This window comes from Mytilus trossulus, chromosome 3 (assembly GCF_036588685.1).
Source record: "Mytilus trossulus isolate FHL-02 chromosome 3, PNRI_Mtr1.1.1.hap1, whole genome shotgun sequence".
Taxonomy (NCBI): domain Eukaryota; kingdom Metazoa; phylum Mollusca; class Bivalvia; order Mytilida; family Mytilidae; genus Mytilus; species Mytilus trossulus.
The window spans coordinates 31,292,404-31,305,615 of record NC_086375.1 but is presented as its reverse complement, the minus strand read 5'-3'; the positions used below and the strand labels follow the sequence as shown (position 1 = coordinate 31,305,615).

Genomic DNA, 13,212 nt, shown 5'->3' with positions numbered 1-13,212 from the left:
GTATTTTAAATCTAATTGATTGTTTAATAATCAAACCAGAAAAAGAAGTTTAAATTTTGATATTTTAACATTCTTAACGAATCAATATCAGTGTTGGTAATTTTGATTGTAATTATTTTAAATACCACAAAATTGAGAATCGAAAAGAGGAATATGTTAAAGAGACAACAACCCGACCAATGAGCAGAAAACAGTCGAAGGCTACCAATGGGTCTTCAATACAGCGAGAAAATTCCACATCCGCCGTCGTCCGTTTTACAGTTTCAGTAAAACCGACCTCGAATAAGAAATATCAATTAATACTTATATTTACTACAACGAAAAACACAACTGAGTTCACTTGTGGAGCAAGACCAGATTTCCTTTCCGAAGCATCTCTCCCCAAGTCGTCGGGATTCATTTTGTCCAGTCTTTAGATATCAATATGCAGTAAGGGGAACACTTTATATACCTGAATTTTAGCATCCATTTTTCCTTGCTTTCTTATAAATTAAGTCTGCTGTTTGTGTCATACATGTGCATACGTATGTTATCAGTATCTTCAGAAGATTTGATTTCCGGTAGTTTAAATGTTTAAATAAAGTTTGGTTTTAATGTATCGATTGCATTTATTTGCTATAAAGCATTGCAAAATATCTTTTCTGAAACTGTTTACATATATTTTTCAAGAGATCAAATAAAAACCATGCCTGTCGTCTCATTTTTTTGTAAAAATTGCGTCAAAAAATTCGTGAGAAAAAAAAGTGTACTTAAACATAATAATAATTGCCTGACTAATGGTTGATCTGGCTATGAAAAAATGTACTGTAAATAAGAAAATAGGCAATAAAACATGTCAAATTATCTTATAGTTCTTATAAACCTACGTTGAAGGCTTAACTAGTCATCAAATCTGAAATTGATTTTATTGCATATAAATAACTTCCCCCAAAGCAAAAATGCGAAACTACATTTCTAACTGTGTATTGCTACCTTAGTTTCTGTGTTGTTGTATACTACTGTTTGTCTTTTGGTAATTTTCTGTTTTATACCATGAATTGTCAGATAGTTTTCTACCTATGTGTTTAATATCCCACTTTGATTTTTTGACTTTCCTTGTTGCAGTAGTTTTTATGTAGAGAGCTAGGCATGCTATAAAATTTAGAACATAATTATAAATCACCATTCTAATCAGTAGTTCTAAATATGTTAAACAATCATCACAGAAACACGTATCCTCTAAACATAGGTATTACATCATTGCATGGATATGAAATGTCAAAGAAACAATGTTTCTACTTCAATTATACATGGAGCTTAGTGCTTCTGTCATCAAAACTAGTAGAACAAGAAAGAATGATAATATAAGATGTGAGATAAAACTATACTTTTTACAATTGATTTTTATGGTATATGTAAATATATAAGGGATTTTTTTTGTCAAATCTTAATTGTGAAAAATTGATTATTTTTTAGGTGTAAAAATAAAATAAGACAAGTAGAATACCTACAAGAACCCTTATAATGTCTGCAAATAAAACAGAATCACTGCACTTGTATGACTATCTGTGTTGGAAAATTGGATCTGACAAAGAAGTGAAGGGTAGGAGATTAACTTTCATAGCTATTGATACTGCCTGTAAATTCCTAATAAGCAGTGGCAGTAAAAGTGAAGGACTGGATTTGAAAGGAAGTGACATCGATGTAATGTTTATTAATCAAGACTTTAAAGTGTATGAATCAGAAAGAGACTATGTCCAAGCTCAGAGGACAGCGCTAATTATGGACACAACAGAAACACATCCATGTTTTACACGTTTATTTCTACATACAAATTACACCAGTTTACACAAAGATCACAGAAATGTGCTAGAGCTGCATGGGATAAAGTATATTTTGTCAAATAAACTATATAAACAAAGTTTTTTAAAAATAATAACTAAAGACCGGCCTATGTCTTTTAATAAAATCCATGGTCCATGTATATCAGACGATGAAGGCAAACTTGATATTGCATTCTGCCTTCAATGTGACAACTGGATATTACAAGCTGTTCCGTGGATCACTCGACCACGTTCATCATGGCTGTCACCTGAAATTGTTAATGAAATTATAATGAATGGTGTTTTGTTTGTTCCAATTGGTTTTAAGGGTTCAATCTATGAAGATTTGGAATGGCGTATATCGTTTTCTGTGGCAGAAAAATTTCTGATATTTTCTTTCAATCATACACAGTTGCTCTGTTACGCTTTGCTTAAAATTGTTCTGAAAGAAATAATAGAAAAAGATGAAGATTTGAAAACTTTACTGTGTTCATACTATTTAAAGACATTGATGTTTTGGGTTTCTGATGACGCAAATCCGACTACTTGGAGGCCAGACAATATCATACCATGTTTCATGGCATGTTTACAGAGGCTTTTATACTGTGTAGAATATTCAACATTGTTACATTATTTCATTTCTGACTTTAATTTCTTTACCTTGCGTTTAAGTACAGAGTTGGAAAAAAAGACAAAGTTAAGCAATCTACTTAAAAATATATATCAACAAGGAATTCAATGTTTGTCAGCATCTGAAACACTCCATGATTACACTAAATTTCCCACTGCAGTCAACAAACTACTTAATATCAATACTAGATTAGTAAAGTATATATTAGAAATCTCGCACTATTTCCATATTCCATTCGATAATAGAAGATCCTGTGTATTACTGAAATGTCTACGTCATCCGTGTAAAACAGTTTTGTCCAATGACATTTTTCTATACTTTATGTCTGCAGCACACCAGGTTTTACAAACAAAATCATACACTCATCATGCACAAAATAACAAACAACAATACAATAGATACCAGTATGACCTCAGTCATTTGCTGATTGGTTTACATTCAGATGCAGTAACTGGGTGGTTAATGGTAGCATCTTTCTTTTATGTCCATGAAAATTACTTAATATCATTAGACCTTATAGATTATGCTTTGTCACATTTCACAGATGAGAAATGTGATCATTTATTTTCAAGCAAAACTAGGATTATCTTTACACCAAAACAACAAGTTGCACTGGATATGATGAAAAAAGAAAAGCTTTTAACTACCTTTAAAAAAAAAATAACAATCACTTATCTTCATTTTGCATTGAAATCACAAATCCTACCAAAAGAACTTCAACAGGATGATATGAAAGGTAATACTTTTTTTCATCCATTAGCATTTGGACATTTCCTAAGATTTTTGTGTTTCTTTCATCTGCATGACATTATTTCATGTCGAGATGCTATGCAAGACTTAAAACTGTCGATTAAAAAAATACGTCCCGCCAATGGCAGTGTTAGTATATATCATTTACGATCCACCTTATTTGTTGGTATAGTAGCTCAGATGTTGGGTGCAACAGATTCAGCCAGAGAGTATTTTAACTATATTGCCCAAATTGACAAGGTCAATTATACCAGCGCTTCAACTAGACTTCGAGAACTTGGATAAGCCAACTTATTGTCTTTGTATCTGAGAGAGGAAATACAAGATCACTTACTTTGACCGTAACGATTCTGGACGCAATCGTTGCCAATTGATATTTGTAAGATGTATTAAAAAAATCATTAACATTATTATATTAAATGAATGCATTATCATTAAATTATACAATGTTTTTGTCTTATACATATGCGCCTTCATGGATCTACAATTTGTCGATTTCTGTATCTTAGCATTGCACTAGGTCATGTTTTCTGTGACTGTTTGTGACGTCTTTTCACTAAATCCATTGTATTTTTGATGCGTTCTGATTGATAATTTAGTCTTAGATGAATGATTCTTTTATTAGTTGTTATTGGCTTTGAACTAGCTGTCAGTAACTGCAAGTACTCTCATATATATGTACTTGGTGTCTTTTTGTTGTTGGGATGTATGATCATGTACAAAGAACAACATGTATGACTCTATTTTTCTGTTATATGTATTTTAATTCATATCTCTGTCATTTGATCTCTTGGGGAGTCTTTTTTCATTGGCAATCATACCACATCTTCTTTTTTTATTTTAAAATATGATAAAAGGTGTTGATGCGACATAACATACATGTTGTTCTGTGTACATGTTTCACATTAATTATCACCAAAAATATTTCAAGATGGAGTGTTTGGAAGGCTGAATTTTTCAAGCTCTGCCCACAAATCTTAAAGAGTACATGGTAAAGAGTATCTTAACTATTAAGTCTTAAGGTGGTACCCAACACCTTCACGAAAATTTATTTGGGTCGTTTAATTTTCATAAAATTTTGACAGAGTATTAACTTTGGCCCTTTGACAAAAAATATACAAATTTCAAAAGATTCGAACCAACCGTTTTATCAGAAAAAATACACTGGTTATATAGAAGTTTGACAAACACTTATTTTGATCATCGAGAAGCTTAATATTCCCTTAAAACATAACGTAATTAAAACATTTAGCTGATTTTACAGAGTTATCTCCCTGTAGTGTTAGGTACCACCTTAACAATTCTAAAGACAATGGAAAGGTATGTAGATGTCAATTTGCTTTTTTCAATTCAACGTTTATTTTCTTAACCATTACTATTTCAAGATGCTATCAAAAGTATCTATAATTTAATTACTTATTATGAACATCGTATGTCATCGTTTTCGTATTTTATCATGGCAGCAAACCAAAATGACCTCTTCATACCTTCCCCCAATGGGAAAGGTCGCTCTTTGCATTTTAGTTTGCGTGGTTGGGAAAGCGTATATATTTGTATATATTTGGTATATATTTAGAAATTTTAGAAATTATAATTGGGTAAACAAAGTATTAATGTAACATTTAACATGAGCCAATCTGTTAAAGGGGGAAAAGATATATAGAAATTTAAAATATGATTTTTTTTGTTTGATTACAGCGGCCAATATGGTTCAATTGTCGGTTTTCAAATCTATAATAAAAAAAAAAGCCAATGTAGCACTTATAATCCTAAAAAAACAGTTGTTGTAGAAGGATACTTAACATTTTCCTAAAACAAATAATTTAAGTTGAATTGTAACGAAATCGCAAATTCACTTCAAATTAATTTCATTTTCTTTTTAGTCAGTTCCAAATTCATTATGTTCCTTAAAAGATTATTACATGATAATATAGTATATTTGTAAAAGAATAGATATTGGATGATATTCACAAAGAATCTACTGTGGTTCATTGCTTACTTTATCTTAGTCTGTTTCCCGTCCGTTATTGAAATTCTTGACAATTCCTGAATATTCCGAAGACATACTGAATGTTTTATAGAGGGGACCAACCTTATTTTATCTCACCTCTTTATGGCACATTTTTTTCTTTCATTCTTTTTTGTAAAACTATACAGAAAAGAGATGGAAAATTGCTTTATCATTGCAATGACATTTTAAAAATAAGCTAAGTGACCAAACTAACCATTATTTTCGAAGTTTTACCACATCTACCAAATTCAATATTGTTGTAGAAGGAACAAGTCTATGACAAAACGCATTATTTTATTACTGATCTTATGACACAACACCAGAAGTAAACCAAAAAAAGAAGAGTCCTAGTCGTTAATCAAGGCTTGGGTAGTTTGCCGATTTTGAAATATCATAAAACGTTTTAACAAGGCAATTAAAGGTTACAAACTGATGGAACCGAATGAACTCCAACAGGAGTGAGACTGGGCGGCTTGAAAGTGTTATCGTTTCTTTTTATGTATGCGTCAACCACCAAATTAATTGAAACTTAGTCAAAATGTCGCAATGGGGAATAGGAAACATAATAACGAATATTCTGGTATCTAACAATCTAAATCTTCGAAAACATGTCGCTATTGTGTGGAGACACCAACATATGTTATATGTGTAAATCGGAAATTTTCTTAACCGCAATGAACATTTTACGTTATATATTTTGCTTACGATGTTAAAGATTACCTATGTGAATCTTCATTTGAATTCAATATATACTCCAACCTTTAACAATTTGATTTCAATGCATGTCTTCACATTGAATTAAAATAGACAAGTTCCGTTGCTAATTTACATATAACCTCAAATATATCTTCTTATAATATTCGTCATATGATTTGAACATACAACCTTGTATATTATTTAGCATGTTTTTCTTTACATATTTGGTGTTATTATTTTGTAGCATCTAAAATTTAATGTTTTATTCGAATATATGATCTGCAAATATGTAACCTACAATGGTTTGTATATATGTTACTACATGTACTACTTGTGGTTTTTAAATACATAAAGATTTGTTATAAGTGTATACTCTACATTTCTTTATGTAATTGTAAAAATGCTAAACAAAATGTAAGCGAATCATTTTATTATTTCACTTTAAATTCATGAATGATTGAACAAAAAAAAATAATAATGTTAATTTTTTTTATTACCGATATATTGTGGTCTATAAAATTTCATCGTAGCTCATATCTGTTTTTCACAGCAATTTATTTATATGTTTTTAATGTGTATTATCTATAATCAAATATTTTGATTATTAAATGCCAATCCATCCAGAATCGTATATTTAGTAGTGTGTTTAATGTATTACTTTACCGTAATATTGTGCAGTGTTTTGTTCCTTACTTTCAGAAAATGCGGCTGATGTTTCGATACAGGTCATTGAGTCAAAAACCTCATAAGCTATCCCCTGCCATATTTCAACCTTCACATTTCATATCATAAATTGAATAAATTGATTTTGATTTTTACTATTTTAATTATTTGTATCATTTTATTCCAACTTGATCATAGAATATTCAAACCAATTTTGAACACAGACTTAACAAAATGAACATTTATTAGTGGTATAGAACACAGGTAAATCCATATCAATTAGTTAAACATTTCTAGTATTCAAATTTCAATTTCGCACAAAGAAATTATTGAAACCGTAAACGAAACTCAGTAATACATTCGTTTCCATCTTATGATAAATTTTTTAGCTATTATATTTCTCACTAGGAAATAATGCATACAATTTAATGATATTTTAACAGAAATGTCGAATATCAAAGCGAACTCCCATGAATCACTTTTTAGCTGAAATAAAACTTTTTGAAGTAATTTATCAAAAACACTAGATTTATTTCCGTCTAAAAAGAATGTTGTTCTACATATTCCCAAATAAAAGATATTATATATAATTCACACATGACATATTATAGATAAAAAAAAAACAGAATCTTAATTTACCCGTCCTCACGAATGAAAGGTATGAAAAAAATAGATATAAAAGGGGCACTAGCTATCAAATTCATGTTCACCGATTTTAATCAAATTATCATATTTGATTTATAACAATGGTAAACAATTATACAAACTATGAAAAGTCTATAATAAACAATTAACAGGCCACGGGCATGAAAATACGTAGCTTCGTTTCATGTCTATTTTAATCTAGACGCCATCTAATTAACTAACGAGTTCACCTCTGAAGCCATCCGATGACCATATAAGCGATGTAAACATATACAAATAGAACAAATAAATGCGTGCTGTTGGTTTTTTTCAACATGTATTCAATTTCATATTATAGATGAAAAATAAATATTTATCAACGTTTTTACCTGTATAAGAATGATTTTGTTGTGGATCGAATTAGTCAATCAAAAGATTTAGTTTTGCTCCACTTTCAAAATTGACATTCTTTTCCTTTAAAAAAAAAACTGTACACAAACACCTCACGTATTATCAATCTCAAGCTAAGCAATTAAATTGAAGTTCACATGAATACAGTTTCAATGTGGTCGAAATTTTCACTTGCGAGTAAATAACTCATAATCAATGTCTTTTAGTCTATTTTGACAAAAAAGAAACATACTAGCTAAAAGCAAATTGTTATTTCATTATTTGCATTTCATAAATGATTGAGCAAAAAAATATATATATATTAATTTTTAATATACATTTATATATATCGTAGCTAGTGCCCCTTTTAACATAAAACTGTGATTTCTCAAGGCCAGAATCTCGCTCGAATAAATATTTAAAAGATTCTTAAATGTCGAAAATTCTCACTTCAAATACACGACATTAATGGAGAAGATAAATTACAAGTATTCGAATCTTAGCTGTTCAAAAAATCGAAATAGATATTCACAGTCATTTACAAAACAAAGGAAAAATGAGATAGAAAAGAGTATTTTTATACTAAAATGCAGTCAACTTTAGCGTTTGATAGTTCATTGATAACATTCTGGCGTATCACAAACAAACAACTAGTTACGTCTCATTTCATTGGCCGAAAGATTTAAATACAACAACAATGTAGTCAGTGTGCACGTGAATTGACACAGGTGACCGACAATGGAATTTACTATGTTACTACGAACGTAAAAACAATGATTTGTATAGTTTACAAACCTTTGGTCAAAAGAATGAAATAAATGTTTTGTTAACTTCTAATAATGGGGTCGAAATATTATACTGATATTTTGTTTTAAGTAATATTCTAAATTCTTTGTGCATGCAGCAACTCAATTATCTTGTACAAAGCATGATGAGAAATATAAGGATAAAATAAAATGCATGTGCCGATTTTATACGGATGAATATGTGAACCACTTTTAATTTCTTTCATACTGACGATAGGCTATCATCCTAACAATGTCGTAGTCACTTATAATAACGGTATCTCATAATACTGATCCATTACAATAATGTATGAGGGGTTGCACTGACATTCCTCTTTTATTATTTTCATGCTATAAAACATACACACAGTACAAAAATGTAGCTATAAGCGTACCATAAACGGAGGAAATTGTCCCCAAAAGATAGAAACAAAATTATCTAAATCGTATCATGGTGCACATGAATGAATTCAGTGAAGGCAGGTTGTTGTAATAAATTGAAATGTTAAGATTATTTCTTTTGCATGTGTGGAACTAAATAATAAATTAATACTTGTGAGAAATCGTAGTTTATCAGGAACAATTATTGTTTGAATCGGGGCCTTGCTCGTTATTGAAAGCCGTACGGTAACCTATAGTTGTTAATTTCTGTGTCATTTTGGTCTCTTGAGGAGAGTTGTCTCATTGGCAATCATACCACATCTTCTTTTTTTAAATATAAATGTACTGTTTTTGATTTTAAATGGATGAACATTTATCTTTTAATTTTAAACTGTAAGAATAGAGCTGCATAACATTGTTGAACTATCCGCTAAAGTATATGTATTCGTATTTAAATGCAATATCATTGAAAACGAAACGTGTATGATAAACTGATAAACAAAATATCAAAAATTAAGGATGACTAAATGCATGTACAAGAAGAAACTCACCTTTTTATTGATACATTTAAATGATTTAATGAATAAACACCTTTTTTTAAAACCGTTTTTTTCTATTCACATATAGATATAGGAAGATGTGGTGTGAGTGCCAATGAGACAACTCTCCATCCAAATAACAATTCATAAGAGTAAACCATTATAGGTACGGCCTTAAGCACGGAGCATTAGCGCACACTGAACAACAAGTTATAAAGGGCCCCAAAATTACTAGTTTAAACCATTCAAACGGGAAAACCAACGGTCTAATATGTACAATATATAGTTTACGTTCGTTTTTTAACCGAGAATAGCAAAACCTCTTGAAGTATATCGAGTTTATAAACTACATTTAATCATCCCTTGTATCATGGTTGGCCACCTCCGTTTTTTCTTTTCAAAGCTTGGTTGGTTACATGATTAATATGAATTTACTTACAATTTCGAGAAATATTTTTTTCAAGTAAACGGAATCAGAAAAACAAATCACTACCTAAAACTTGGCAAAGAATATGAAAAGTGTTTGTAGTAAAGCACGGTTTCATTTTTCAAGTACAACGTTAATTCATTGAGTCCATTGAGTAAAAGAAAAGGCATAATACGCATCTTGGGGAGGGTGGGAGGGGTCAATGATTTTTTTTTTTTTTTATCCTACATTGAACTTTTTAATGCCGTCTCTTGATCTAGAGGAGACATTAAAATTGAATATTAAGATATGAAAACTGTTAGAATTTTAAAGTTTAAATTTTACTACCAATTGCAGAAATTTTTTAAACCAATGAATTTCACGTGCACATTTATAAAAGCTAGAATTGTGATTGGAATCATGTATGCGAATACGACGATGGAGGCTTTAAACGACCTTGACCATGCAGCTACGTGAATATTAATCAGTCTATTCAATGTTATAGTACGTGTGTTCTATTTTCGCAGGTGTGGGGTCGAAGGTTTGAATTGACCAATGAAAACGATCATTCCTTAGAGAGCTAATATAATAAAGTCTGTTTGACTGATTATGTCGCACGACCTTTCGCTAAGCTCGACCGCAGTTAGGTGTAGTGTAGATATGAATAAAGATCAGTCATATACTAACATCAGACTGTTGCATAAAAGACATATTAATCGAAAAGTAAACAACATTTTAAAATATTTAAACAATAATCTACTCACATATAATATACAATGCAGAACACATTATCTAGTTATGATATATTGCTTAACTAAAGGGACATTAACTACGAGATGTAAAAAATTAGAGTATGATTTGTTTTATTCAATCATTAATAAAAGTGAAATAGTTAACTAATAATTCGCTTTTAGCAATCAGGTTGATTAAGTTTTGTCAAAATAAGCAAAAGAAACATAGCTAATGAATTATTCACTTGCAAGTGACATACAAATAAGAATACAGCTAAATCATTCTGAATTAGGTTTCAATCAAAAACATTTTTATCTATATAAGGATAAGGTATTATTTGCTTAAATTTCCATGAAATTAAAATTTGTAATTAATCTTAAAGTCAAAATATATAAATCATATATAATGGGGATATAAAACAATGAAAACCAAAACTATTTTCTTCCCTATCAATTTAAAAAAAGAAAAATCCAAGTTAAGAAAAATTTCAGGAAAAAAGCATGCTGAAATTTTGGGTTAGGTGAATAAAAATCTTTACAGGTAGCATCAAGGTAGATTCAAATCTAACAATACCAACTGGTCAATTTAAATGTCCCTATTGCATTGTCAATTTTAAAACAGGTTGCGCTATAGGTAAAGTTTTTCAGTAACATCCATATTCAACTCACTGTAGATGAATCCAGTTTAATGTATGACAACGCCAAAAACAGGTATATAAAAAAGAAGAGGTGGTATGATTGCCAATAAAACAACTGTCCACAAAGAGACCAAAATGAGACCGACATTAACAACTAGAGGTCACCGTACGGCCGTTCCATATTGGTCCTGGTATCATCCCGGGACTCCTATATAGGCCTCGAGGCTTAAGCCTAGAGCCGATATTGGTCGATGGATGATACCAGGGCCAATATGGAAGACATGTTATAATCTATTTATTACATATTTAAGTTTTGCAGAAAAGAGAAAATAATCAATTATAACAATTTAATGAAACATAACAGGTAAATCTTCAACAAAAAATTATCACAAAAGCAATTAAAAAGTCGTAAAGGATGCAATTACCTCACGTTCTTTGAAATCAGGGCACAATAACTAATATACGCTTTTATCCCCCTGGCAATTTTTGGATTATTTTAATGCAAAACCCAACGTATTCGTAACAAATATGTGATAAGACCTATTACACAAACAATATGCAATACAATCCTGCAATCCTAATACCATTATGAGAAGTTCTCTTCATATATGAAGGTGTACACAAAATTGTCGCTGCGAGTTGGTAACTTCTTTTATATGTCAATTAAATCTACGCGTTTTAATTTAAGCCATGCGAAATTTCAAGTGATTAGTAATTTCGATTAAAAATATATGTATACATGCTAATTTGTGCTAACTGCGAAATATATTAATTGGTCTTGATTATTCAAACCTAAAAATATGAAAAGGGTGTGTTTTAATCCCAACCGCACATCTATGTTTAGATCCCCTGTGCCTAATACATATTATAAATCCGGGAAACATATTTTAATTATATTACTGAACATCTGTGTTATTGAAGTTATTTAATAAGTTGATTCACACAAAGAGAATTGTTTATCCATATGGGTTGACGATCTGATTTTGTACCGACATCGTTATATCTTGCCCTTCGAATTCAGTTTCATACAGAAGTGCTCTATTACAGAATATGTCCACTTTTATGAAATGCATTTAAGGTTCCTAGATGTTTACAGAATTTATTTAACCAGGCCCAACACGAAACTTTTAAAATATATTGTTCAATTTCAGGTAAGTTAATAAAGCAATTGAATACACTTTTTAATTTCAAATGCAACAAATTTATTAGTATTCTACATGTACAGTTGTTTGTGACTCGGTATATACAATTGTACATCCCGACTCCTTTGTTCTAGCAGAGTTGAACTGAGAAATATCACCCCTGATGGTTGCAGTCTTGTAATTGACTGCTCCATAGGCTTACATGTTAAACAGCTGATCTTTGAAAATAAAAAAATAAAAAATGCTACATAGAAAAAAAAAATCATGTTCATATCATGTATGTACTAATGTGAAATTGTGATTTAATCGAAAAAAAGGGGGTGTTGTCACGAAGAATAAAAAGTTACGCAATCCTGAAGTCAAAACATTGTTTTTCTACTTTCTGTTTGCTATTTTTACTAGGCCGCACCACTGCCAGTAAACATGATATCCTTCCACTTTCCTGGATTGATATCCCCAAAAGATGCAAGATTTTTTTTAAAGTCTATATATATCTTTCAATTCAGCATAAACCTATAATCAAACAGAAAAAATTGAGTTCAGAAAAAAATTCAGAAAAAAATGCACTATTTTGTTTCCCTCCATGTTTTGACATGCACCGGAAATTGGAGTTGTAATACAAGACTGGTACCTATAACATTAATGAAATGTCTTAAAAAAATAATTCATTTACTTAGTTTCATTAAGTAGCCATATTTGAACATAAAAAATGCCATTATTAGAACTGTTTGGCTATATTTATAAAAATAACCCCACTATTAAAGCAGTACCCCTTTCTGAAAACAGGCAAAATTTGGAAATCAGTCATGTCTACTAAATGATCTGTAAATCTCATTCTAGTCTATCTTCATGAATGTTTTTCTATTATTTGGATACTTTGGAGCTAGAAGAGTATTCTGATCTATTATTTTTATTTTTTTCCTCCTGTTTAAATGAACCACATTCAATAGTTTACCCCTCCCCCTTTTTTCAATGAAATCTACACAAGTGGGCCTCTTGTTTAAGTCAAAATTGAAAAACTAC

At 30.4% G+C, this 13,212-nt stretch overlaps 1 protein-coding gene across 1 annotated transcript; it reads left to right on the top strand.

The window, feature by feature from the left end:
- Positions 1 to 1,460: 1,460 nt before the first annotated feature.
- On the top strand, positions 1,461 to 3,468 carry LOC134710665 (uncharacterized). The gene has a single exon (XM_063571051.1). The coding sequence runs from the start codon at positions 1,504 to 1,506 to the stop codon at positions 3,466 to 3,468; it is 1,965 nt and encodes a 654-aa protein (XP_063427121.1). The 5' UTR covers positions 1,461 to 1,503.
- Positions 3,469 to 13,212: the final 9,744 nt, after the last annotated feature.